Source organism: Arvicola amphibius, chromosome 6, assembly GCF_903992535.2.
Source record: "Arvicola amphibius chromosome 6, mArvAmp1.2, whole genome shotgun sequence".
Lineage (NCBI taxonomy): Eukaryota > Metazoa > Chordata > Mammalia > Rodentia > Cricetidae > Arvicola > Arvicola amphibius.
This window is the reverse complement of record NC_052052.2, coordinates 136,479,460-136,507,278: the sequence shown is the minus strand read 5'-3', so window position 1 is coordinate 136,507,278 and position 27,819 is coordinate 136,479,460. Positions and strand designations below refer to the sequence as shown.

General features: G+C 48.0%; 1 protein-coding gene across 1 annotated transcript; it reads left to right on the top strand.

Moving 5' to 3' along the window:
• Txndc5 (thioredoxin domain containing 5) lies at positions 1 to 27,819 on the top strand. Its single transcript, XM_038332892.1, has 10 exons — positions 1 to 280; positions 4,544 to 4,693; positions 9,809 to 9,914; positions 16,674 to 16,770; positions 19,220 to 19,335; positions 21,374 to 21,460; positions 22,069 to 22,209; positions 24,370 to 24,452; positions 25,589 to 25,718; positions 26,388 to 27,819. The coding sequence occupies exons 1-10, from the start codon at positions 60 to 62 to the stop codon at positions 26,508 to 26,510; spliced, it is 1,254 nt and encodes a 417-aa protein (XP_038188820.1). The 5' UTR covers positions 1 to 59; the 3' UTR covers positions 26,511 to 27,819.

The following is a 27,819-nucleotide window of genomic DNA, read 5'->3' as shown; positions in this document are numbered from 1 at the left end:
GGAGGTGGTGCCGCGGAGGGGACCCGCGGCCCGGGCGAGAGCTCGCCAGCCCCGCCGCGATGCCCCCGCGCCCAAGACGCCTCCTCCCGCCGCTGGCCGGGCTGCCGGCCCTGGCCGCGCTCCTTCTGCTGCTCGGCTCGCGTAGGGGTGCCCGGGCCCAGGAGGCGGCGGTGGACGGTGGAGCCGAGCAGGACCCGCACGCCAAGCACCTGTATACGGCCGACATGTTCACGCACGGGATCCAGAGCGCTGCGCACTTCGTCATGTTCTTCGCGCCCTGGTAACTGCAGCTCCCGCAGACCGGCGGGGCCGGGACCGGGGGTCAGGGGAGGGCGCGGGGCCGCGCGGGCCATCCGGGGGGCGTGGGCCGCTGCGCCCGGGCCTCGCCGCTGACGTGGCGCTAGCCGCCGGGCGGAGCGCGTGGAAGGGCGGACCCCGAGGGGAGACCCGGAAAGGCCTCTCGGCCCCGCCGCGCTGCCGGGGCCCAGACCCCCACCCCCACACAAACATATACATGCTCGCGCGCGCGCGTACACGCACACACACAAGTCCCCTGCCCAGCTCCCTAAACTTCCTGTGCTGGCCGGACGCGGTGGGAGCCCGGCGACCACGAGCCCTCGCCCGGAGGGTCCTCCCTGCTGGCCCTTCAATATTGGGCTGGGTTGAAAAATCTAAGGCCCTCCCAAAATGTGACTTCCCACTCTGTGTGTCGAGGGTGGGAAGAGATCACCTAGGTTGAGGAGTTGGGGTTCCCCGACCCCTGGGAGCCCGGAGTAGTGCCAGTTCTGGAGTCCCCGCTCCACGCTGGAGTGGACAAAGCTGTCTTCTGTCACCTCCTACTCATTGCTTATTTGGGGCCCCAGTCAGTTGGAAGAAACAGTGTGAGGTGGAACAGTTTATGTAAAAGCCATACACCTTCATGCTTCCATTCTCCGGTTGGGGCTTCCTGGTGCACCCCGCTGCGTTCGCAAGAGAACTGTACCTCAGGAATTGTTCTAGACTTAGCAGTTCTTTCTTGCTGGGCCTAGATGCTCAGAGAAGGAAGTTCTCTCTGGTCCAGAGCAGATAGTGTTCAGAGCGCAGGCCGCTTGAGGTGTGGGGATGTGCTGACTGTGTTTATTGCTGAGCAAAGTACTCTTCCCTCTCGCTTGCTCCGTAGGGGCCCCTTAAGGAAAGGGGGCTAAGCGGTTAAGAACAATGTATCTGTGGAATGCGACTTATTCAGTGATTATGCCATCCAAAGTGGTAGAAACTTTCTTTTTAACCCTGTAGTGGGCTATTTTTGCATTTCAACTCATTTAGGGTTACATTAACTTCTAAGGGTCAGCCTGGCTCACAGCCATTATCTATTAAAGAATCCGCGAATGGATACATTGTTTTCCGAGAACAGCTGACTTGAATCTGTAGCTTCCAGTGAAAGAGAAAATACGGGTAGCCTGCAACAGCCAGTGGGTGTTAATAGTTACTCTGCATGAGTATTCTCAGAGTAGTGACTCCAATTAAGTACACCACAAGACTTAACTGGGGCCAATTTCAGTGGAATAAATCTGCAGGTTTTAGTTTTATAAGCATAATTGACGTGCAGATAGAGTTAGGTTCTCTGCGGTGCTGGTAGAGTTTTAATTTTGGAATATTTCCTGTAATAGGTATTGCATAAATTCTTCTTTTAGTTGTATTTAGGTAGACACTACTCCCCAAAGTGAGTCTTCAGTTCTTTGCTTCTTGCTACTCTGCTAAAAATGTCAGAGATACATAGGTGCTCACCATGGCCTTTGAAAGCTAGATGTTTGTTGTTTTGAAAGGAGGTTGAGACAGGACCTCTCTGGGTAGCTACATTGACCTTGAATTCATGATCTTTTTGTTTCAGCCTATGGAGTGCTAAGATTTTAAAATTAGACTTTTAAGAACGATATGAAACTCAAGAAAGAATACACTGGGTCTCGGCCCCACTTCTCAGGTTGCGTGCCTAGAATGTTAGATGCCTACATGTGATACTGGGGGCAAGGACACCGTGTAATGAAAACATTGACCTATGTCTGTTTGTTCTAAGCTTGGTGGCTGCAGGATTGTCCTGCTGTTGATTTTTGTGCCAGAATCAGAGCACAGTGCCTATAGTGCCAGTTTTTGGGTCATACTGAACCTGGGGACAGTAAGGTCAAGATTAAGGTTAGGTGCCTTTGCTGTGACTTGGCCCCAGGCCACCTTCTAAATGCAGCCGGCTGGCTCAACCACAAGGACTCTGAACCAGAAATGCCAGCTCGATAGGACCGTAGATTCATCGCTGTTCCTGTGTGCAGAAGGGTGTGCCTGCTTGGTGACGGCCCCAGATGGTCAGTTTAATTTGGGGTGCAGGGAACTAAATCTTTATCCTCATTTTTAATTTTGTATCATCCTAAGAGCCTTTTCAAGGATGCAGAGGATGGGTCCAATTCTAAGACGAGGAAATCAGATTCCTGTAATGTCAGAACTGCCCTTGGCAGTCCCTTGTGGCAGCCACCTGAAGGCAGTCACCCTCCAGTCTCCCAGCAGCGTCTCATAACTGGGCTCTGCTCCACCGTGAGAACCAAGCCGGCTTTCTTTGATTAAGTCCCAGATGCCATGAGGAGCAAACAGGAATGTGGGTCAGGTGGGGAACGAAAGTCCACGTGCCTGATTGTGTACCCACTTAAGGAGTCCTTGGATCTTAACTCCCCCCCTTCCTTCCTTACTCTCCTTTCTTCCCCAGCCCACACCTTGCTGAACTAACTTTGCTGAATTCACAGACGTTAAACCCTGCAATACAGTTTCACTGTGTGGATTTTCACCCCATTCATTCTGCTGGAGTTGCCAAGAACTTTGTGCGCACCAAGTATCTGGACAGGACTGTGCTGGATTTCTTGGCACTTGTACCAGATACATAAAAAGAATACTGACGATCTTCCAGAAAAAGGGAATGATGCTGGTTTTAGGATTTTATTGCTTATATGTTTTATTTTTATTTCTGTGCGTGTGTATATCTCTATGGGTTTGTGTGCCGTGTGTGTGGGTCCCCGAGGAGCCCGAAGAGGGTGTCAGATTCCGTGGAATCAGAGCTACAGACAGTTGGGACCTGCCTGGTGTGGGTGCTGGGTGATCTGAAAGAGTAACAGGTGCTCTTAACTACAGACCTCTCTCCAGCCCTATTTTATTTGGGCCTTTGTAAAACAGGGATTTTCTTAGCATCCCAAAAAAGTCCTGCTGGGAAGACACATTAGCTTGAAGCCGACTTCTGAGGACTACCTTAAGATGTTTGTTTTGGAGGTTAGGTCTTCTGTCAAAAAAGAGGCTTACCACAGATTTATTGAGGCATTATTGAGTCAATACCAATTATCAGTGCCTATCACTCTTGTAAGTAAGCATTTTTTTAAAGGAGCCGTTCAGAAGGCAACATAGCAAGTAGTGACGTTATAAACACACCACTTATTTATTCAATAAGAGAAAAAACCCAGCCCTGTGCCTTAATGCTGTGTGATTGCACTCATTCAGAACTCACATGTGGTACAGCATACAGATTAGAATGCAAGACCGCAGTCAGCACTGCCCTTTAGGTCCTGTGACGAAAGATGCGAAGAGAGGCAAGTCAGGGCCTTGCTGCTATTAAAGATAGATGGTTTTAAGATGAGCGTATAACTAAACTCAGGCAATCAATACCAGATACTTGATTCTACCGATGATTGGAGGTCTGGAGATGTAACTCAGAGGCACAGTGCTTGCCTAGCATGCACAAAGCCCTCGTTTGATCTCCAGCACCACATTAGGCTGAGGGTGGTTGTGCACACTTATAGTCCCAACGCTTGGAAGCTGAAGGTAAAAAAGGCAGAAGTTCAGAGTTATCCTCAGCTACATAGAACACTCAAAGGCAGCCTTGGTTACTCAAGACCTGTCTAAATAAATATAAAAAATTAAGTATATTTATTTTAGGGCTTCTGGCTGGAGAAGGGGCAGAGCTGATTAATCTTGAGATCTCCTTGCATTGTGTACATTTCGTTATGTAGTAGAAGAGAGCTGTCTTTGTAAATAATGGAGCAGTTTACAGAAGGGCGATAAGCCCCTTGGGAGAGCAGGGGAGACTTTTCCAGAAATGCAGAAAGAGAAGAGAGTGGATACAAAGTAGCCTGAGAGACAAGAAGACTTCTTGGAGGAAATGATACACAGGCTAGATCTGAAGGCAAACAGAAATCATCCAGGTGGAGTTTCGGGGAATTCTTGGTAGGGTGCATATATGCCTTGAGTTCCAGGGTGTACAAGTATGTTTCAGGAAACTGAGATACTGCAATTGTACCCCTAGGCCGGCTAGAAGTCAAGGAGGTAGTATCTGGACATAGAGGTCAAAAAAGAATGTTAGGACAGTAATCTGCAAAATTTTGATTAATGTGGAGAATGTTGTCATTGTGAGCTATCTATCCACCTGCTGCATTTTGAGAAAAGCAGGGTTGGGAGTTGATGTGGAGAAGGCTGAGGTAGTAGTAACCTGGACGCCCTGGGACCTGGCGCTCAATGTGCTCTTCCTCTGACCTCGCTGTAGGTGTGGACACTGCCAGCGACTGCAGCCAACTTGGAATGACCTGGGAGACAAGTACAACAGCATGGAGGATGCCAAGGTCTACGTGGCTAAAGTGGACTGCACGGCCAGCTCTGACGTGTGCTCCGCCCAGGGTGTGCGAGGATACCCCACGTAAGCAGGAAGAAAGAGGATGCGTGTATCTCTGTGCTGGGGTTTCCACGTGTGTGTCTGTTGTCCGTGACCAAGGAAGGCCCAAGCTGAACCTGTGCTAACTTCCCTCATAGCTCTGTGGCGCTGAGTGTAAGCAGGTCCCTACTATTAGGACAAGATTATATTGAGCACTGTGTATTGTAGACGCCTTTTGCATTTTGCATGGGGAAAGCCTTAATCTTTGTTGTTTTTTTTCCGTTTCTGAGACATTGAGCATTTGCAGGGCAGTGGTGGGATCCAGTCGCCTGAGATCCAGCCCTGGGTGATGTGTCACTTAGTTTTACACAGCCCGTTCAGACTTTGTCCCTTTTGATTGGAACTCTTACCACTACTGCAGTTCTTCTTTTTCTTACTGATTAAAGATCTTTACATCCTCTGCAGCTAGCATACGGTCTCTCTTTCTGTTGGGGGGCAGGTGTGACAAGCCAGAGCGTGATAAGCTTCTCGGCAGCCACTTGCTCCCTTGATGGGTGTGTGCATGATGGGGTAAACAAATGATGACTGGCTGTGCACTCTGGATGACTGTCCCCCCCGAAACCCGTGTGTTAGGCTGGCCAGTAGACTGTAGTGCTGTGGGGAGCGTACAGAACCTTTAGGACATGGGGGCTGGTGGTTCACTACAATTGTGTCCTTGAAGGGGATATTGTGATATCAGCCCTCTTTGTGTTTTCTTTTGTTTTTTGTTTGCTTGTATCATGTCTGTTGTGAGGAGAGGGTCTGTTAGGTTCTATCCGGGTACAGAGCAAAGGCAGTGAATTCAAGTTACCGCATGGCCCCAGTCATCTAAAACAGGGAGTCAGGATGCACTATTTCTCTTTCTAAGCTGATGATCCCAGCTCCTTGTTAGAAAGCAACAGAAAGTTGGCCGACAAACTGACTTCTGAAAGAAAAGAGGATGTCTCAGTCCACTTCTGTTGCTATGATTGCCTTGCGGACTGGATAATTTACACAGGAGTAAAGCTGTATTGAGTCTCTAGGTCTGGAGGGTCAAGGTTATGATAGGCTCCGTGTGATGAAGGCCTTCTTACTCAGCAGAGTCCCAAGGTAGCACGAGGCATCATATAGCGTGAAAGAAAGCTTGCTTATTTGGGTCTCTTCATATAAAATCACTAATGGAGTCATGGCCTTGCAAATACGATCTTATCTAATCCGAATTGCTTCATAAAGATCCTACCTTGTCCCACTTCTTGGAATCTCACAATGGGAACTAATTTTCATGGATTTGGGTGGGGACAGTCAAATTAAAGCACACTGTGGGTGAGCTTTAGGGACTCCAGCCAAGAGGTCTTGGAATTGTTCCTACTGCATCTGCTTTGGGGTGACTGAACTTTTCATTCCTGTCTCTTTCTCCTCCTGAGGGAGGACATGGACTCATGACCAGGCACCATGTCTGGTGGAGTCTTCCAGAAATAGCCATTGTGGTGCAAATGCAGGATCTCATAGATAGCAGTCTCCCCTTTCAGGCCCTGTGGCCTGTGGAGGGATGGGGGAGGGTAATTACCAAGGGGTTATGCCCTTCCTCCTGCAAGGGAACTCTTAACAACTTCGACTCTTAAGTATTCGTTACAGTTGGGGCACCAAGTCAAGTCTATGTAATACATAACTTAATTGACTAATCCATAGGACCTGGAGTTAAGTATGAAGTCTGAGGTCTCTGATCCTTAGAGGCAGCAAGTGATGTGGAGGCCACAGTGGAACCCCAGGTCTGCCATCCATAGCTGTGTAGCACTGGCTGTGTCATTGACCTCCGAGTCCAAGGGTGACAGCAGCGCCCTCCGCCTCGCTTTTCTATTAGCACAGGGCTTCAGTGGAGTTCTACATTTGAGATTTAGCCTTTCCATAAAGGACTCTGGACCTTCTGGGTGTTAGCGATTGCTTACTGATGAGCATCACATTCAGACCTGTATCAAGTCAGATCTTAGAAGATCCTGGTGTGTGTACCTTGTAAATAGCATTCACTCACTGCTGTTTAAAGTGAACTATGGGACTGGGTATGTAGCTCAGTTGGTAAAGCTCAAGGCCATAGACTCCATCTCTGGTCTGAATTAATGAACAAGTGAATGAATGAATGAATGAATGAATGAACTGTTTGATTCCCTTAAACATTCTAGAGAAGCCGCTGATAAATAGCAGGGAAAGTAAATACTCACTGGTGAGAGTCTAGTACTTCCAGGATGCTGGGACGATAGAAATGGGTTGACTGTGTCCCCTTCCTCTCTGTACTGCCTGCCATACAAAACATGCCACAGGGAGGCTGAAACTGTAGTCACAATGGGCGAGAAGGACGGGTGTTACTGGCGGGGAATCTGTCTTAATTTTGTTCCCTGTTGCTGTGATAGAATACGCCGACTAAAGCAGATGACAGGAGACTGTTTATAATAGTTCTGAATGCCAGGTTACAGACTGTCTTTGTGGGGAAATAAAGGTGGAAAGAAGTTGAAGCAGCTAGTGACATCCACAGTGAGGAGAAGAGGAAGAATGAACGCATGCATGCTTGCTCATGCTCAGCCAGTTACTTGGTAGTTCAAGATCCCTGGCTTAGGGAATGGGGCCGCCCATGGTGAGCATGTTTTACCACATCAGTGTAATCAAGACAACCCTCTCCCCCCAGACATGCCCACTGGTTAAACTCTGACAATCCCTCACCAAGACTCGCTTCCCTAATGATTGTAGATTGTGTCATGTAACCAACCACTGCAGAAGCATAACGGGGTTCTGTACTGCAACATCAGGACTCCATGGGTGCCACTGGCAAATTTAAAAACACCTTGCATTTTGTATCCTGGCTTATTTAGAAAATCAAGTCCCCCTGAGTAAGTCAGACACGTGTGTGTGTGTGTGTGTGTGTGTGTGTGTGTGTTTAAAGAATTGGAAATAAGCTCAGACTGTAGTGAATGTAGGTGAATGTGGTCTGAGAGGGATTCCCATGTTGATTAGGAGCCTACAGAAGTGCCCAAGGACAAACTTTCGTTTGGTTTTGGTTTCTACAGGGCGCAGGAGGCAGAGTGCTGCGTAAGTGGTTGCATTGAGGCAGGTGGATATACCTGCCTGTATTTTTGCTTCCTTTCTAAGTATGACAATGTACTTTAGCCTGCTTAGACTTTGGTTTTGTTGTTGGGTGGTTTTCTTTCAGATAGGTTTTCACTGTGTTTCCAAGATGATCCGGAACTCAGTTTCTAGGCCTTGTGCATAAGCTTCACCTCCTTGGGCCCCAAAGTGCTGGGATGTGGAGTGTGTGCCTCTATGCCTAGCTTTCATATGTTCTTTATGGGAGGTGCAGTATAGTGCCTACATCTACTTATCAGACCTCAGCTTTTCCTTGTGTAGATGGTCCCAGACTTACAGATGGTTTGACTTGCTATCCTTCACCTTCATGATAGGGCAGAAGCAGCCCCATACAGCCATTCTACCCACCGCTTTCAGCACCGTGAATTATAGGAGACATATCCTTGTTCTGGTGTCGGGTGACTTTACCCACCAGAGGCTCCTGTGTGTGCCTGAGCACTTGTTAGGCCGGGTGGGATGTTTAAGTGGTCCAACTTACTGTTGTTCTAACTTAGGATGTGCTTGTGAGGATGTAAACCTACTGTAAGCTTAAGAGAATTGTCTCTGGGAGCCTGAGGACGCTGGACGTTTGCTCATGTGTTCTCCATAAGGCCATTCTGTCCTCCTAGCTGCCAGATATAGCCAGTGGACTGTTTTTTCCTTCATTTCATGATGTTGGAGAGGGAGCCTAGGGTCTTGTGTGTACTAAGCAAACACTCCTCAGTTCTTTTCTAGACAGGGCTTTACTCTGTATCCTATGCTTGCCTCAGATTTGCTATCCTCCTGTCTCACCCTTTGGCAAACTCCACCATGTAGTTTGGTTTCCTTGTATAGCCATGGAACTTCATTTAAAGGGAACTTACTTGTCTGTTAATGGGCTGGATGTTTGTGTCTGGGAAAACATGCTGACATTCTAACCCCACTGTGTTGGTACTGGAGGTAGATGCTATTATGGGGCTCCAGAGACCTCTCTTGGCTTTCCTGCCACATGAGGACACAAGGAGAAGGTGCCATGAGGGAACCAGAAAGCCACTGTAGACATTAAATGTATTACTCTATGAATTTGGACTTTAGTCTCCAGAACTATAGGAAATGAACTTTTGTGCTTTATGGGCTGCCAGGCCAGTCTTGGTGTCACTGCAGCCCACGCTGCCTGTGACACTCCACCTACATACCTGAGTTGTACACTTCCTCCGGGAGGTGTTAGAGGGCTCCTAGCCCTTGCCTGCATTTCTCCTTCTTCTGACAGGAGCCACAAGTTTAATACAGTCTTGACAACTTCTGTGAAGCTTTTTCTAAGGCATGTTATAACTGGAGTGATCCAAGACCAGGATGTGTGACATTCATCCTTTGGTGATGTCTTATACTCACCGTCAGAGGAACTGTTCCCTCATCTGCAGATTCCGCAGAGGCCAGTGAATAGAAAAGATTCTTGTTCTGCGGGGATGCAGGGGATGCAAGCGGAGCTCTGGGGCTGGAGTGGGGATTCAGGGGATGCAAGCGGAGCTCTGGGGCTGGAGTGGGGATTCAGGGGATGCAAGCGGAGCTCTGGGGCTGGAGTGAACGGGGGGGTGAGCAGATAGACTGCAGCAGTTAGAGGGCCCTGATGGTTGGTTCCACCAGGGACTGGGCTTCCGTCTGCCACGGTGCTCTGCAGACACCTACTGCAAAACTGTTTTGTCTGCTGCAAGCCTAGTGAGGCCCGCAGGCTGCGGGAGCAACAAGGAGGCCAGGAAGGATGTGGGGTGCTACCAGGGTGAAGCCTGGTGGAAGTACTGAGGGCAGGTTTAACTCACAGCGTGCATCTGCAAGTTTTCACCCCAGTTGTATTTCCCTTGAAGAACATCAGAAATGTGTGAAAGTTTAGGAGCATGGGACAACTCCTGTAACATCGGTTTTGATTGGCAGATAGGTACCTGGCTGCAGCCCCTGGCAGATCCATTGCTGTTTCACTGCATGGTTTACTCTTAACCAAGGGCAGCTTTAAACTTGTATACTTCTGCTCTCCCTAATCTGTTGTTATTCTTTCAGCCTGAAGTTTTTTAAGCCTGGCCAAGAAGCAGTGAAGTACCAGGGTCCTAGAGACTTCGAAACACTGGAAAACTGGATGCTGCAGACGCTGAATGAGGAGCCGCCTGTAAGTGTCCCCTCCCCCTCCCTTTACAGCCCAGAGGCCAGGCAAGGTGAAAGCTTACAATTCTTTTTGAAGTCGTAAATAGATCTGTCCCTGTGCTGCTTCTGGTTGACTGAATGAGTTTAAATTTGCTCAGAGGAGCTCACAGCACCCGAGCATGTTCTCCTTAAGTACAAGATACTGAGTAAATGGGAATCATTATTCTTAAATGGTGGAATTTCCACAGCATGTTCACCGAACTGTGGGGTGCTTTCTGTTGTCAGGACAGCTGTAGATTTCTGACCCACTGTTGGGAACAGGCAGTTCGCCATACTGATCCCTTGAACTATTCTTGGCTTCCTTGGGCAAGAACCTTGGGGATTAGATTCTTCCTAACAGTCTTTCGTTTCGTCGAGTGACTCTGTGTACTTCACTGTGTTTCTCAGTGTGTAGCCCAGGCTGGCCTTGAACTCAGGTCGCCCCCACTTCCCCACCTCCCCAAAACTGGGATTATAGCTGTGTGCCGCCACACGGAATGTCTCTGCTCTTGTTTCTGATTGCTCCTTTTGTAGCCCAATAACTTTATCTTTCATTTGTCTACTTTTTCCTTTAAGTAGTTTGCCATGATTGTTTTGGAATTCTATGAATTTTTTATATGAGTGTTCAATGTTTAGTAAGCTATAAAAGGTTTTTTACTCCATGCTGAGTTGTTTAGATGGCAGCTGGGTCAAGCCAGCTCACAGCCCTTGGAGGCTGTTTCAAATGGCTTTGTCATGGAGGCCGTTCATAACATTTATCCGCTTTCATGCTTTCTGGAATTATTTCATTTAAGCTACAAATATCGTTAGTGTATAGCAGCCCGCCGCATGGTGACCATCCTTGGCAAATGGTGGTGTCACCTTAGATTTATAGGTTTACTTTTCGGTTTTCTTTGCGCCATTCAGGGCAAGGCAGGACTGCCAGGCTGGAGAGGAGCCTCTCACCATCTCCAAGTTTCTGTTCAAATAAGCACCTATCTCAGAACGGACTGATAAATAACCTGAACACAGTTCCTTCATAGGAAGGTGTTCAGACATGTACGAAAGTGCCATTTTCCCTGTTTTGCCAGCCTGGTCTCCCTTCCTCCTGATCCCTCCTGCATCCATTCAGGGAATAGACATACATTTTTGCTGTGTAACATAGCCACTGTGTCACACATGAGTGCAGTGCATACCCATGCATTTGTACCAGGGGCTGCCTTTGCCCACCTGGAGACAGGCAAGACCAGGCCCTGTTGACTCTCCTGTGCAAGCCAGTGCTTTCTCCTGTCTCCAGCTCCTGGAGCTCACTTGGGCTTGCTCCTACTGTCTGTCCATAGTGTGGCTCTTTTCCTTTGCTTCTTGATCCTCAGCTTTCCAGGCCTGAACTGGTTTTACTAGTAATATAAAACCCTTAGTAAATGCTCAGGTGTTTTCCTTCTCTCTGTGTGTAGGCACCATCAGAACACTGTAAGTGTTACTTACTAGGGCTGATATGGAAACTTCCATTTTGCTCTAAATCATAACTACACTACACAGTTCCTTTAAGGGTCCTGTGTGTGGATGGTTACATGAGGGTGGGTGGACTCAGTGGCTTGTGGTGCGGTGTTGGGGGGACTGGAAAAGTAGCCAGCGTCGCCTCGTTTCCCGTCTCCGACGACTGTGGGAGCATCAGGAGTTCTGAGTACAACTGCAGTGGGAACAGCTCACTGAGGGCGAATTATTGTGTCGGAGCTGTGCGCTGACTGGCTGCCTGTGGTCCCAGCACTGGGTTGAGCTCCACCGCTCATTGGTGCCACTTTCAAGGGTGTGTGTGACCCTGCAGCTGTGTTCTTCACTCTGGATGTCCCAGCTCACCAGAAACTCGCTGCCTCCTTTAGTGTTTTCATACCTCACATTTGAAACCACCATTACTGTGTCCGTAGTATCGAGGAGCTGGCCTCATTTTAGGTAACCAGAACCCACAAGCTCGTGGGTGAATTTGCATCTTTGTCGTGCTGAAAAGCTGCAGGGGCAGGTGGGGTTTTCACGTAGATTGAAACAGTATTGTTTTCTCTATGAAAGTTGTTTTTTCAGAGGGGTGGGTATGAATTAAGCAAGAATTTTTTTTTTTAAACACTTGAACTACCACATTTATTCAGTCAACAAGATTCTTGAGTGGCTTACATTCCTGGCAATGTGAAATCCAACACTACCTATATATATATATATTTTAATTTTATTGAGCTATACATTTTTCTCTTCTCCCCTCCCTTCCCCGCCCCTCCCCTTCTGCTCTCTCCCATGGTCTCCATGTTCCCAATTTACTCGGGAGATCTTGTCTTTTTCTACCTCCTATGTAGATTAGATCATGTATGTTTCTCTTAAGAGTCCTCTTTGTTGTCTAGGTTCTCTGGGATTGTGAATTGTAGGCCGTTTTTTGTTTGTTTGTTTTTTACTGTTTTTTACTCACTCATAAGTGTCCAAAAGCCACTTATGAGTGAGTACATGTGATAATTGTCTTTCTGGGTCTGGGTTTCCTCACTCAGTATGATGTTTTCTAGATCCATCCATTTGCCTGCAAATTTCAAGATGTCATCATTTTTTTTTCTGCTGTGTAGTACTCCATTGTGTAAATATACCACATTTTCCTTATCCAGTCTTCAACCGAGGGGCAATTAGGTTGTTTCCAGGTTCTGGCTATGACAAACAATCCTGCTATGAACATAGTTGAGCACATGTGCCCTTTGGATATCAATATGGCGATTTCTCGGAAAATTAGGAAACAACCTTCCTCAAGACCCAGCAATACCGTAACTTTTGGGTATATACCCAAGGGATTCTCAGTTGTACCACAAGAGCATGTGCTCAACTATGTTCATAGCAAGAAAATTTTAAAGAGAAGGTAATAGTCTCAAAAAAACCTTTTAAAATAAACTTTCCACAAAGAGGCCTACTAATGGGATGCTGTGTCCTGTACATGGTGGCAGATGGCAGAATGGATGTATGTGGAGGCCTGCCTCCCCATTGGGAAGTACAGGCTGGGAGGGTGGTGAGCTTACCGGGCTCAGCACAGATATGTCCTGAGGGTTTCCATCCTCAGTGCAGGAGAGAGGTGACTGCATGGAATCTCCCCTTAAGCATGCTAGACCCAGTCACCTAAACTTCATGTTTAGTGTCTCTGAGCAGTAGAGGCTCTCAGACAATCACAAGGAAGAATGACAGTGACAGTATGCTTTCTTGTGGAAAAGTTTAAATATGCACATTTTGAGGTGCTGTAAATTAGACCCAGGGCCTTGACTCAACCAGATATCCTATCCCTGAGCCATATTCTCAATCCCAAATAGGCAGTCTTTCTATAGAGCGTTTTTTTTTTTTTAAATTGCATTTGTTTATTTAATTTGTGTCTGTGAGCATGTACTGGGGGTGGGAGTGATGGAATTGTATTTTGATTCATTCCCATATATGTAATGAAATGTCTTGGGGATGAGAGCCCCCAAGCCTAGACCTGAAATTCATTAATGTTTCTAGTTTTGTTATATGTGCCTTTTCTGTATGTCCCAAAGGTAATTTTTGTACAATGTTTTCAGTATGCCTGCTTTCTGACTTCAGTCTGAGACATGGGGCCAGTGTGGGTTCCCCATTGTATGCCTGTTGTGGAATATTAGTTTAAGATATGTTACATTTGTTTATGCTGTGGAACATTTGTTTAATAATGCAAAGGTGTATTGCATTCTTAAATTGTGTTGCATTTGTTTAACTCTGTAAGCTGTGTTACTTTGCCTGCCTAAAACACCTGTTTGGTCTAATAAAGAGCTGACTGGCCAATAGCTAGGCAGGAGAGGAAATAGGTAGGGATGCCAGGCATAGAGAATAGGAGGAGAAATCTAGGCTCAAGAGAAGAGGGAGGAGTGAGAAAAGGAGAAGAGGAGTTGCTGGGGCCAGCCACAGAGTAAGAAGGAAAGAAAGACATAAAGAAAGGTAAAAAGCCCAGAAGGAAAGTGTAGTTAAAGAGAAATGGGATAATTTAAGTTAGAAAAGCTGGCTAGAAACAAGCCAAGCTAAGGTCAGGCATTCATAACTAAGAATAAGTCTCCATGTATTTATTTGGGAACTGGGTGGCTGGCCCCAAAGAATGAAAAATGAACTATAGGTGCGTGCTCTTTTGCTCAGATTTTGGAATATTCGTGGTTGACTTTAGTGATGTTGAATTTGTAATGTAGACAGTGTCATGTTCGTTAACTTGACACCAGCTAGAGAAAATCTAGGAAGAGAGTTTGAACTGAGAGAACACTTCCATAAGATTGGCCTGTAGGCAAGTCTATAGGACTTGCCATTTCTGGGCAAGTGTCCTGGGTTTTGTAAGAAAGAAGGTTAAGCAAGCCATGGGGAGCAAGCCAGTAAGCAGCAGTCAACCATGGCCTCTGCTCCTGCCCTGACTTCTCTCAGTGATCCACTATAATGTGGAATTATAAACCAAATCCTTTCCTCCCCAAGTGAGTTTTGGGTCATGGTGTTCATTATAGCAATAGAAAGCAACCTAGGAATAGACTTTTACTTAAATTAAAAATTGAGTTCTTGAAAACTTTAACTTGACGAGATGTGAAGCAATTTAAAAACATTTAAAGATGTATTGTGAAAAAAAGCAGCCTTTCTAAAAACGTTTATCGTTACCGAAAGGTAAATATATTAAAATGCTCGTGCTGCGTAGGCAGCTCAGAGAGGTCAAGGGGCAGAGAGTAAGCATTGGGTCCTCAGTCCTGCTCTTCATTTCTTCTTAGAGAATAGTTTTACTATGTATGTGCATATATGTGTGTGGAGGTGTGTGTAAATGAGTGCAGTTGCCTCGGAGGTCAGAAGAGACTGTTGGAGCCCCCGGAGCTGGCGTTATAGGTGGCTGTGAGCTGCCAGGTGGGGGCTGGGAACCGAACTCTGATCCTCTGCAAGAACGATGCAGCTTAACTGCTGGGCCATCTCTCCAGCCTCCTTTGTTCGTTTCTTACTGCTAGAGTTGTATAGCCATTTATTCTTGTTGGGTGACTGACTGGATGCTGGTGGAGGTGGTAAGCCATCTACTTAGCCCTGCCCTGCTCAGCCTCTGCAGCTGATAAATTCTCCACTGGCAGATCAGCTGCTTTCGTCTCTGGGCATCTGTATTAGTAAATAAATTTGCAGTGGCTGTTAGAGTGGCGTGGCTGCTGACTTTGATCTCATCTCCTTAATGCCCCTTCTCCTCTTCACTGTCATCTTCTCTGGGCTGCCTTTGGTGCAGAGGGCCCTGTGGGATTGGAGTCTGTAACCCATGTGTATTCTGTGTCTCTGGTGTACTTTGTTCTGCTGAACCCTGATAGTTAGTGTCCCCGTCACTCCTCTCTGCTGGTGGATATTGTGTGTTCAGCGTACTCCCCACATGCACTAAGGTGGGAACCTTCACATGTGACAGGGCTAGTGTTGTGGTCTCTCCAGACCTCCTCTCCCCATTCTCACTGTTCTGGGAATTATTATCACTGTGTGGAAGACCGCTCAAGGCAGATAGCATCTATGAAGGTTATGGTCTGCTGCGTCTTTACTGCCTTGCATGGAACTCAACCAAGGCCTGTAACATTTGCTGCCCCCAGTCTCCTTTCGCCTTCAGCAACATCAAACTACAGTCTCTCTCTGCCTTCCGCACTGTGAAGGCACTCCTCAGCTCCTTCTTTATGGTAGTCTGCTATATGTTCCTGTTGGTGAAACATATCTGTTCTTACATTGAACCATTTTACTGTTCTCCAAACCTTCATTGGGATGACTTCTGGTCTCCATTGGCATATACTGTGTGGTGAGGTCGTCTGGGCCTCTGTTGCCTGTGGTGCCTGGCTTGGTGTCAGTGGCTCTGGGCATGGCTGTGGCTTCTGGATCTCAGCCTCATGGTTATGATGATGAAATGACTTGGACCAGCTGAGGCTCCTCCCGGGTGTGATGGGAATGAGGCCAGAGTTGCTCAGGGCTCTCTTCAATTCACAAGTTTTAAATCACTTTTATTTTAGTATATTGTTGTGATTTCTATTTTATCATTATTATTAAAACTCCCATTGTGCTTCATTTACAAATTAAACTGTCACAGGCTTGCATGCTCAGGGAAAGTAGCAGATATGGGGCTTGGTTCTATTCATTGTTTCAAGCAGGGGCTCTTGGGATGTCACTTACCTGCTGTGCTGGCAGAAAATCCTTTGCATTTCTGTCCCAAACCTTGTCACGTGAATTGCTTTCTTAAGGTTTAGCTCACAAGGCCATCCCCGCCATGTCTCTCCTTCCTGTGACGTGTTGGGTTCTTGGTTCCTATTGCTGACTTTTTGTCACTCTTTGGTAGCATCTCTTCCTTGTTCTCCCTGCCCCCCGGTGCAAACTGAAGGTCACCAGTACCTGCTCCCTTGGGATTTTGCCTCTAGCTTTGCCTGTTTATCCACCTTTGTGTCATTAGCCCCTACCTGTTCAGAGCAGGAAATTTACCTTGAATTCCGTGGGGAATCTCAGACCAGGTCCAAGGAGAGGGTGTGGTTTGGGGTTGTATAGACTTCACTTTGTTTTTTCATTTGTTTGAGTTTGGGAAGGAGGCAGCTGCCCCGGAGCCTAAGTCCTATAGGGTGGGCTTGGTGCTAATACACTTGGTGGAGGTGATTTCCTGTCTCCCTGGCCTTGTTCAGCACAGCTGTGAGATAGACAGACGGGGACTGTTCTGGACAGGGACAGGTCACCTCCCTGCATCAGCTGCATCAAACCCACAGATAATTGCTTTGCTTCTTATTAGACACCAGAGCCTGAAGCAGAACCTCCCAGAGCCCCTGAACTGAAGCAGGGGTTGTATGAACTCTCGGCCAACAACTTCGAGCTGCATGTTTCTCAAGGTAAGGCTCTGTGCTGGTTTCTCTGGCCATTTGAAGGCTCATAGCAACATCGAGTCACAACTCCTGTTGTCTCTTCAGCACCAGTTGGACTGTTGTTTAATAAGCCTGCTCTTAAATAGCATCCCCCTCCTCCTTCATCCTTGTGGGCCTGTTTGCCAATGCTGTGAGCTCACTGGGTACACAGAGCACCCCGAAGCTGTGAACACACCGGGTGCACACAATACCCTGAAGCTGTGAGCACACCGGGTGCACACAATACCCTGAAGCTGTGAGCACACTGGGTGCACACAATACCCTGAAGCTGTGAGCACACCGGGGGCACACAACACTGAAGCTGTGAGCACACAAGAGGCTATGAGCACACAGGGTGCACACAATACCCTGAAGCTGAGCACACAGGGTGCACACAACACCCTGAAGCTGAGCACACCGGGGGCACACAACACTGAAGCTGTGAGCACACAGGGTGCACACAACACCCGGGGATAAGAAAGCCCTCGTTATGGTGGTCATATGTTTACTGGAGGCTGAAACAAGCACATTTTTTTGTTTAAACAATGTAATAGGACTGTTCAACTATGAATCAAATTAGGTGTTCTTTATACTCCCTTTTTGGAATTAGTCTCTAAATGTCTTCCTACACTCTCCACTGTGAATAAAGCACAAGCCTCCCTTTGTTAGTGCATGGGCATGTTTCAGAAGTTGGCCCAAGCACATGTGGCCAAAAAGCAAACACAGCTTCCTTGCTGGCTCTATTATCAAGTGCTGCCATGGAGAGACACCCCCTGGAAGACTGGCTTGTGCACACTGTGGGAAAGAACGTAGGACCATACCTGCCCTTGCAGCCTGCCTGCTGGGAGTCAGACCGCCCCTCACCACCTGTACTACTGAAATAGTTTCATGGTGGCTTTCCTTACCACTAGAATGAGGTCTGTAATCTGTACTAGCCCTCCAGCCCTGGGACCTTGGGTGTTTCCCCTACTGGGAAGTCAAACTAACTCGGGTTCTGCTAAAACGTGCATCCAAATGTCATAGACAGTCTCTCCAGTTTAGCCCCGCCCCGCCCAGAGTGTCTCCTGCAGGACACACCCTGCAGACCCCACATGGTATTATTGTTCCAGGGCTCACTAGGGCTCAAAAGGCAGCTATGGCTTCTGGCACTTGCTGGCTTCCCATCAGAGCTGCTTGGCTTCTAGGGATTCAGTCTCCATCCTGCAGCCCAAGGTTCATACTCTACTTGTCTGCAAAGATTTGCCTTGAAAATAAGTCACTCATAATTTCAAATAAGTTGATTCCATGTTTCCTGAAATGCATTATTGTCATAGCAAGAAGACCTCAGCCACCAGTGCTCAGGTCACCATCACACTGCCTCCTGTCCACTGGGGGCTCTCTCCTGATTAGGGGGTGCTGTCAGCCTGTGTAAAGCAGAACAGACAGATAAAAGTCCCCAGTGTCCAGAAAATAATGTTGTGAGGACTTGGTTTTGTGATTTGTTTTTTTAAACCTGTTTTTTGACAAAATGTAAGTACAAAAAGCAAAAGTAGGGCTCAGTGAACTTTAAGACAGTTTTCCATGACCACTGTCCAGATCAGGAAGCCGCAGCCCACTGTGTGCCACCCGCCTCCAGGGCTCTCTGCCATCCTCTTCCCGTGGCACCTGTGTGGGCGCATGGCCTCATAGCTCAGGTGTGTGTTACCAAACACCAGACTTCAGTCATCTGACTCGTCATGGCTCAGCTTAATGGTTTTCTCTCCCCCCCCCCCCAAGTTTATGTTAGATTTTATGGATCTTAAGAGCTTTCTTTCTCTTTTTTTCCTTCTTTCTGGCTTTCTTTTATTTAACCTCACTGAAGGCTGAGAGTGTCTGTGTAAGGCTCTGCTGATCTGCATGCTATCCAGCATTTCTTTCTGTGTTTACTGAGCACATGGTTTGCGGGCCTGCAGAACTCCCCAGTCTGGACTTTGCTAATCAAATAAATCTCTAGTGGATTCACACACTTCCTTGGTTTGTTTTTCCCATATATACTTTTGGGATGCTGGCAGGCTATATGGCTGTCTGTGACTGTGATGTCTGTTTCTGTGATTGTGACTGGAGCCGCACCAATGGCCACTGTCTGGTCCCTCCCCCATCAGATGTGTCCGTGCTGGCCTCCTCGCGGTAGTTAGGGTAGTAAAAGAGGCAGGGAAAATGTACAGTTCTTTCCCTTTTTGCCAGTTTTCTCAGTGTAAGTTGGTTCTCTGTAACCCTTCAGAGAGGACAGGTTTGATTGTGAGTTACTGTTTTGATCTCAGATATAAACATACATGGTGGTGAGTCCCTTTTTACCAGAAGGACTTGAGATCTGTGGGCAAGAGGAACAGAGCTGTATTCTTCAGTTCAGCGTCTGGTGTCTTGTGACGTAAACCCCAATGTTTCTTTTCCCTCCTCTCTGCCTTGGCCTTCCCTACAGGCGACCACTTTATCAAGTTCTTCGCTCCGTGGTGTGGTCACTGCAAAGCTCTGGCTCCAACCTGGGAGCAGCTGGCTCTGGGCCTTGAACATTCCGAAACTGTCAAGATTGGCAAGGTAAGTGCAAGCCCTTGTTAAACTGGAAACAGTCCGCTTTGGGCTGGATTAATTAGCGGAGTGGCCCATTATTCATTCCGTGTGCAAAGCTGAAAACTTGATTTATTAATTGCAGTTAGTGTGCCACTTGACAATTCATTTCACCCTCACAGATGGCAGCCTGGTTTTGGAGTCTGCTGGCTTTTCCACAGCCTGGAGATAAATTATGGCCTTGGCCGATTTATTCTGAAGGGATGGCCAATTCTGAGTTGGCAGCCCTGGAGCTATGCAAAGATATGGGCAGAGCCTTGTAGAATGTGCACTGGATGTCCGTGGAGCTCAGCCAGTGGCTCTCCTAAAGGGTCCTGGGTTCTGCGCTCACACAGGCTCATAGCAGAGCTTCTCATGGCGAGCCCTGCTTTGTGCTGCTGTCCATAGTTCATACAGAGAAGCCAGACATTCCTGTGTGTCCAGGTCTTCTGGAACTATCCAGAGCAGCTCCTGGACCACCACGTGCTTTTAATCTCATTGATTTTTCTGACAACTCACCAGACACTCACTCCATGGAAGGTCTCTAGAGAAAATCTCCCTTTTCCACTCTGCCACAGGGCGTATTTGCATACAGAAACAGAGCTACGTATCTGGTTATGAGAGTCAGAAGCAGAACCTCAGGGTTGGTTGGGTAGACCTGGTAGGCTGGCCTTGGTTGAAATGTCTCTCCTCAGTTGCCACTTTGCAGAAGGGAAATAAGGCAAATCATGTGTAGTCATGAAGATGAGAATTTGCTACTTAGCATGGCCCCTGGGGTGGGGCGATGCTGAGGAAATTGTAATTCTCAATGTGCAGTGTGCGGGTTTTCTCCTATGCCTGCCATGCTGTCAGTGCCCTGTTCTGTGCTGTGATTATTTCCGTCACTGAAGAGTGTGTGGACCTAAGTGCATCACCTTGCATTCTGTCTTGCCCCAGTCTTTGTATCCTTACTTCAGATTATTTTGTGAGTTTTTATGGGAGGTGATTTACCCAGGCTCTAGCAGAAGCAGGCATGAGCAGACTCAGGCTGTGAGGGGCCGTCATGGCTGGGCACTTGGAGCTACTTTAGACAGGACCCTGGAGAGTGCTTGTGCCCCTCACAGACCCAGCTTAAAGCTTCCTGGACTTCATTTTAACACCTTAACGGCTCTCACAGCAGCCTTACAGCTTAACATAGTTTAAACCCTTTATTGACATACTAAAAAACGGCTTAGTTCTGCTTGGCTAATTTTAATGCTGATACAAATTTTTTAAATGTTTGTTAAAAATATCAGGCAAGCAGACTCTTGATTTACATGTAGTAATCTGAGCCAGGCCTGATGGGACAGGTCTCTAACCCCAGCTATTCTGGAATCTGAGGCAGGAGGGTCACAAATTCAAAGCTAGCTGTAACAACTTACTGACTATATCTCAAAATAAAAATATTTTAACAAGAGCAAGGGATGTAGCTCAGCAGTAGAGTGCTTGCCTCATATACACAGGGACCTGGGTTCAGTTCCCACCAAAATAAATGGCTCCTGTAATTCTTACTGGGGCAAGTTATAGTGCTACACTTACCAGCTGTTCTTATTAAATGTGAACTGCTTGCTCCCGCTTCCGGGGGTACATGCACAGGGACCCATGCACGTCACTGACCTGTGTCCCCTGTCTTGATCTGAAACTGTAGAGCTACAAGGGGCAGTAGGTTTCCATGGCATTGGGAACTGCCCGGGGAGTGTCTCCCTCACAGGTGCCTGCTGGCTCATGCCACGCCTTTCCCAGGTGTCAGGCTATGCTTCTTAAACCTGCCATTTTTAGTGGAATCCAAATGAATCCTGTATCTTAAGCCAGTCTTGTCACCACGTGCCATTAGCATGGGTGGTGGTGTGCATGGCTTCTAGGCAAAGTCTTTCTAAAACTTGCAGCAGACTGCCATAGAAGCTGTGGAATCTGGATTAAAACCTTTTTTTTGGTAAAGTATAAACTGTCTAATAATGCGTTTTCCCAGGCTCTGAAGACACTAACTGGGTGCTGTGTTCTTTGTTCACAGGTCGACTGCACACAGCACTATGGGCTCTGCTCAGAAAACCAGGTTCGAGGCTATCCCACTCTGCTGTGGTTCCGAGATGGCAAGAAGGTGCGTCTCCACCTCCTGTGTGGATGGGATAACTGTTCCACTCACCATTGTGGCTGAGGTGCTGAGTTTACAGGGTTAGGAAATGGCCGCTGTCACCTGCTGGAGGAATGTATATGGTGGAGTGTGATGTGTGCTTCCCTAACTGATAAGACCTAGTGAATAGGAAAGCTGACATTTGTCAAACTGCTCTGAGGGATTTTTGGTAGCTTGGGTTTTCATTGGCTTAGACGCCTGTGCTCTGGGATGAACATGGACCTTCCAGGCTTTGGAACGGTATTACTGCTAGCTCTCAGTGGGGTGGGATTCTTTCCTCTGCCCCTTCCATGCCTTGCCCATGGGCAGCATCTCAGAATTCTCAAGGAAATGGGATGGATGGATAATGGCTAGCCTCTACTTTAGACTCTAAGGATGTATAGCTTGTGTGTGTGTGTGCAGGGGTAGGAGGTGGGTGCTCTGGAATCTAATTTCCCGTCTGAATGGGAGCAGGCAGATCCACAAGAGACACAGCTGGAGCTGAGAGCCCTGGCGGTGCCTAACTGGACCAGTGGGGTGGGCGGGCATGTGACTGAGAACACTGACAGAATCACTGTGGCCCGTGTCTTGGACAGGTGGATCAGTACAAGGGAAAGCGGGACTTGGAGTCACTGAGAGACTATGTGGAGTCACAACTGCAGGGTCCAGAGGTGGCCCCAGAGACTGTCGAGCCCTCAGAAGCCCCAGAGCTGGCTGCTGAACCCACGGGTGACAAGGTGGGTGTCTGTCAGGATGGAGGGAGATGGTCCTGCCCACCTTGAGTCTTCTCAGTGCAGAACGATTTCTTGTCTACTGTTACATGCTGTGCATGGCCAAGGTCAGCAGAGGCTTCCCTTGAAAAACCTGAGCTATATGTGAGAAAATCCCTCCAGAGTTTGCCTTTTTGCCCTAGGTTCTTGGGGACAGAAAATGTGAGGGTTTTCTGTGAAACCTTTCCTGCAGCCCTGGCCCCTTCTGTTTACTCCAGAACTGACTGCTGTCATTTTACTCTGACCCTGAAGCAGAGGCTCCTGGGAGATCTGCAGTAGGAAGGGCTGCATAGTGGCTTGGCCAGTGGATCACAGACTATTTCGTGTGTGTGGGCAGCCTCTGTCCCTCCTCATTCAAGGGTCCTGGGCTTTAAGATTTATTTTTATCACTTTAATTCAGTGTGTAGATGGGAGTGTGTCCGTGCAGGTGCCTGCCAGAGGCATCTGACCCCTAGACTGGAACTACAGGCCACTCTGAGCTGCCTAGTATGGGTGCTGATAACCAAACTTGGGTCCTCTGCAAGAGCAGCTCTTAACCACTGAGCCATTTCTCCAGCCCCGAAGAATCTTGGGTTTTTTAGACTTTTGGTTCTGCATTTATCAAGTTTCAGGCACATTCTAGGTACTGTCGTGGGGCGCCAGGGAAAACAAGCAACAAAAACCCTTCCAACTGTTTTCCAGTCTGTGCAGGGCGCGGGTCTCTGGAGGAAACGATGAGAGAATTATGTGAGCAGGTGGCAGAAGGCAGTGACAAGCCCATGTGCAGGGAGCTGGCCTAGAGAGCCTACAGCTCAACAGTTGCCAGAGGGGGGCGCTTGTGAGCCAGCTACCGCTAGGAAAGCCAGCTGTTGTGTTCAGAGCAGGGCCGCAGGCACTGAGAGGACTCAGTTCCAGGAGTGCAGTGGGGTGCCCAAGACGGGGAGGGATAGGAGCTGGAGGGTGGAGCCCTAGCAGGTTTGAGCAGTCACCTTCAGGAAGATGAGCTGCAGCTGCCAGGGTAGGGAGATCTGTTGGCTCTGGGCTCTGAAACACAAAGAGACCCCAAAGTAGGGGTTGGAGGAGGGAGGCTAAGAATCCCACCCAAGTGAGGATAGTTCCTGGGGAGTAGGATGCAAGGGAGGGAGGTGAATCAGATTTCTGGAGTTTCTACCCAGTGGTGGCAGAGAGGGTGAGACTCACTGGGGCCAACGCTTGAAAACCCAGGCCATGGAAACTGGAAAAATTTGTGGTGTCAATTGCCCTTCCCCCTTAGTGGGGCAGCAAGAGGCCCCCCTTAAGCTTAGGGACCCGTTCCTTAGCTGTGCTCTTACTGGTCACGGGTAGCCTGAAGTTACTGGTTTACGAACCACATACAAATAAATGTTAGAGGAACATGTGTGTCATGACGGTCATCTCTAGCAGGGTAATTACACACCACAAGGGCTTTCTTTATGTTCCATGGCTATTTATAACCAAGTTTTCCATCAGTAATCTAGCCTCTCAGAGCGCATGGCTGCTTACTGTGGATGTAAGGATGGTAGTGGCCCCACTCAGCCTGGGAGTCTCCAGCAGTACACGGAGCTGTGCAATCTGTGCCCCACAGTGGCACCCTCACTTAGAGAAATACAGATGAGATCTAAAGAACCGTAAGACAGAAATGCTTTAAAATGCCTGTGTGACATCCCCCAGCCTGCGTTGGATGCCATATTCACACTTATTTTGCATAGCAGAATACATAGCCTATGTAATTATAACCAGCTATCCCACCCATGCTGCTCGGTTCCTGATGGCTAGTAGAGATAAATGCTTGAAGACAAGCAAGACGAGAAAAATGGCATCAGCAGTTAGCTCCTGCAGATCCATAGGCATCTTGGGCTGCAGGCTTGGGAGCTATAGGCTTAAGCCTAGAATGGACTGGTCCTCATCGCAGAGCCCTAGAGGATAGGACCTGTCCTTGAAGTCCCTGGGCTGGTTATGGGTAGAACAGAGGCCTGGAGGGCTATCTCAGCCTACTACTGCCCAGTCCCCAGCAGCTCTGTGATAGTGTGTCTGCCCTGCATATAACTTGTAGATGGCTCTGGCCAGATTCCATCTTTCTGCCCTGTTCTTTCTTATCAGTGTCTTTAAATTGACCTTCCTCCCTTGAAGGGCACTGTGCTGGCACTCACCGAAAAGAACTTTGAAGACACCATTGCACAAGGAATAACCTTCATCAAGTTCTATGCTCCATGGTAAGTGGTCATCTTAGATATGATGTAGTGCATCCTGTCACACAGCATGTTTTTCAGCTGCCTGGGCAAGAGTCATTTACACAGACCATCTTGCAGGGAATGATGCCACTGTACCCTGGCTAGCAACAGTTATTTTATAGAGAAAAACAATCTACTTTAAAGCTCAGTCTACTTAGGCACAAATAGAAATGGAAGTGAATTGGGATGGATGTATAAAAAGTTCAGGGGAGCTCAGCTTTCTCTTAAAGCCATTCAGTACGTGACCTAGTTACCTGAACCTTCCTGCCATGTGATCCTCAGGGACCAGAACAAGAGTAGATGGAGAACAAACTGAGACCTAGATAGCCCGGCATTGGAGGATGATAGCTTCCAGGAATGGCTGGAACTCCGCGTGTCCCTTGATGCCCTGGGCCTCTTTTCCTTAGCTATAAAATTGCACCATCAATTTATCTTCAAAAGTACAACAGTCACTTGAAGAACCGAGTCTGAGGAAGAGTGTTAGATGCTAGGTCACTATGTCACTCTTATCTGCTTGTCCACTCCGTGTACTCGGGAGCGTAAGGTTAATGAGGATATGACGCATGACTTGGGCAGCTTTTGCCCTTGAATAGAAAGGCAGCTTGGTATGGTGATTCATGCCTGAAATCCTAGCACGAGGGAGGCAAAGGCTGGAGGACTTTGAGTTCATGGCCAGCTTGGGCTACAAAGAAAAGAAACAAACAAAAAAAAATGCTCCCACATAATGCCATTAGAATTATTCTTTATTTAGACAAACCCTCAGGCTGTCCAGCTAGTGAAGAAAGAAGACCCTCCTTTGGGAGGACAGACAGAAAGAGTGACTCTCAGCACAAGAGGCAAGATTTGGCCTAACTTTGCTGTGGCCTCTTAGAGGTGGCTGAAGTATCAAGGAATCTACAGCAACGCAGTCCAGTCGAAACTGTGCTCCCTGTTGTTCTACTCACCATGTGTGGAAGTGGGCTCAGAGGCCACCAAATGTGGCATGACTTCCAGTTCCTTTTTAGGAAAGGAGGGCCCCTGTGTACCCAGGGGGAGAATGTGATGGTGTGGATTCTGAGGCTGTTGTGACTGTCGACCCTGACCCAGATCTCAGCATAGATGCCCCTGTTCTCTTCTAGGTGTGGGCACTGTAAGAATCTGGCTCCTACCTGGGAGGAGCTCTCTAAAAAGGAATTCCCTGGCTTGGCAGATGTTACCATCGCAGAAGTAGACTGCACTGCTGAACGGAATGTCTGCAGCAAGTACTCGGTGGGTACCTCTGGGGACTGTCATTTGGCAGCACGGACTGAGTTCACTCTGTCCAGGCCCCTCTAGAGAGTGGCTTGTATCTTGAGTTGTGCCGTTTGAGAAAAAGTAATCTCTGAAAGGACAGCCTTCTCTGCCACAGAGAAAGCTCTGGGCCTTGCTGGGTCTAGTGTACCGTGCTGAGAGAGGTGTGCTGCTGCCATCATGACCCCGCCTGCCCAGCACCCGCCTGGTGCCCTGCTCTAGCCACCCGAGTGCTCAGCGTTCAGTTATAACAAACATCCTGATGGATGGAGCTAAAGAAATGTATAACCTAAGCCACCCTTGGAAAAGGCCTGGTGATGGGTGGTGATGGGCATGGAGCCTGCCTCATACACACCCCAGTCATCCTGATCTTAGTCACTGCCCATCTTATTTTCAAGATAGGATCTCTCACTGGACCTAGACCTGACTGGCTGGCCAGTCTCAACTCCTGGACTCAGTCAGTCCAACACCGGAATTACAGATGGGTACCCCAGAACCTGAGTTTTATGTGTGCTGGAGATCCAAATTCAAGTCCTCATACTTACATATGTGGGGTGGCACTTTACTGACTAAGCCATCTCTCCTGCCACCCAATTTTCAAGAAACAATTTGTGTGATTTAAAGTACTTCCCCCCCTCTCTTTTAAAGGTACGAGGCTACCCCACATTGCTGCTTTTCCGAGGAGGTGAAAAAGTGGGTGAGCACAATGGAGGCAGAGACCTTGACTCTTTACACAGCTTTGTCCTGCGCCAGGCAAGGGATGAACTCTAGAAACCCTGGGAAGTCGTGCATCCTGGCTCCATCACCTTGTGCAGGAGTGACAGCAGGCGGACATCCGCGTTCCCACTGGGGTTAATTGGAAAGCTGCGTGTACTAAGCCTCTGTAGCTTCTCCATGTGTGCTGCTTCAGCCACCACACACTATGGATCTGATCATAGCTCATGGTCCCCGGGCAAATATTTTCAGTGGCAATCCGTCCTGTAACCTTCTCTTGACAAAATTAAATTGGCTTCCCTTACAACAAAAATATATAGTTAATGGAAAACCAAATTGCTGACCCCCTGTTGGCTCCTGAGGGATGTGGCAGAAATGCATCATCCAAAAGCAGGTTTTTGAACTGCCTGAATTCTGGAAAGGTGGCCTGTGGCACGTTGATGTCCCTCTGATCTGAAGGTCACAATTGACTTTATAATATGGTGGTCCATAGTTTGTTTTGAAATCTCCAAACAAAAATCCACAGGATTTTAGAAATACCTTCATAGCTAAGGTTGGATCCTGGCTGTCAGTACTTCTCTCATTGAGAGAGGTAAGCCACGGGAGCCATGTGAATGGCACTTCTGATGTAGGTTCAAAGGATCCTCTTGTCTGCTTGGCATAGATGGAAGGTGTAGCTGTCTTCTGCAGGAAGTGAGGGTGTGGGAGGGGCCACATGGTGGTCCCCACCATTCTATTTGCCTCCTGGGACAAAAGCACCCAATGGGCTTTTCAGAACCAGGGAGACGCTGCAGCTTCAGTATGGCCTTCCTAGCTACAGCTCTGACCCTCTTCCCAAGCTCTCCTCTAAGCAGCTCGCTCTCTCATGTCCACCTTCACGGAGGCTGACCTTGTACTGTATGAGCAGGAGGGTCCATCTGACCTCCAGACCAAAGACTGCCCAAGGCTGGATATCGCACTAGCTCCTTCTAATTCTTGTCGTCCTGGATGTTAGACATTGCCGCTCTCACCTGTACAAAGATGCAGCTAAGCTCGCGCCAAGCCTCTGTCTTTCGCATTGAGTTGCTTGTCCTCAGGAGCACTCTGTGCCCAGACCCTTCACCCACCTTCCATGAGCAGGTGAGCTCCACACCTAGCACAGAATGAATTGCAAGGGGACTAGAAACAAGACCACATCTACTTCCTGATCAGCAAAGGCACCCTGCCGGCCCCTTCCAGACATTTATTATTAATCATGTGTGGTTCACAGCTGTCCTTGAGGCCCAGCTCACCGTGGCTTCAGCTTTGCATCATGAGTCTTGTATTAAAAGAAAACTCAAGTGGTACAATTGGTTTATACTTTCTAAATAAATTTTTTTAAAGAAAA

Coding starts and splice junctions, on each gene's coding strand:
- Txndc5 (XM_038332892.1), top strand. CDS start 60: ATGCCCCCGCGCCCAAGACGCCTCCTCCCGCCGCTGGCCGGGCTGCCG. Junction 4,694..9,808: donor GGTGTGCGAGGATACCCCAC/GTAAGCAGGAAG, acceptor TTATTCTTTCAG/CCTGAAGTTTTTTAAGCCTG. Junction 25,719..26,387: donor ATGTCTGCAGCAAGTACTCG/GTGGGTACCTCT, acceptor TCTCTTTTAAAG/GTACGAGGCTACCCCACATT.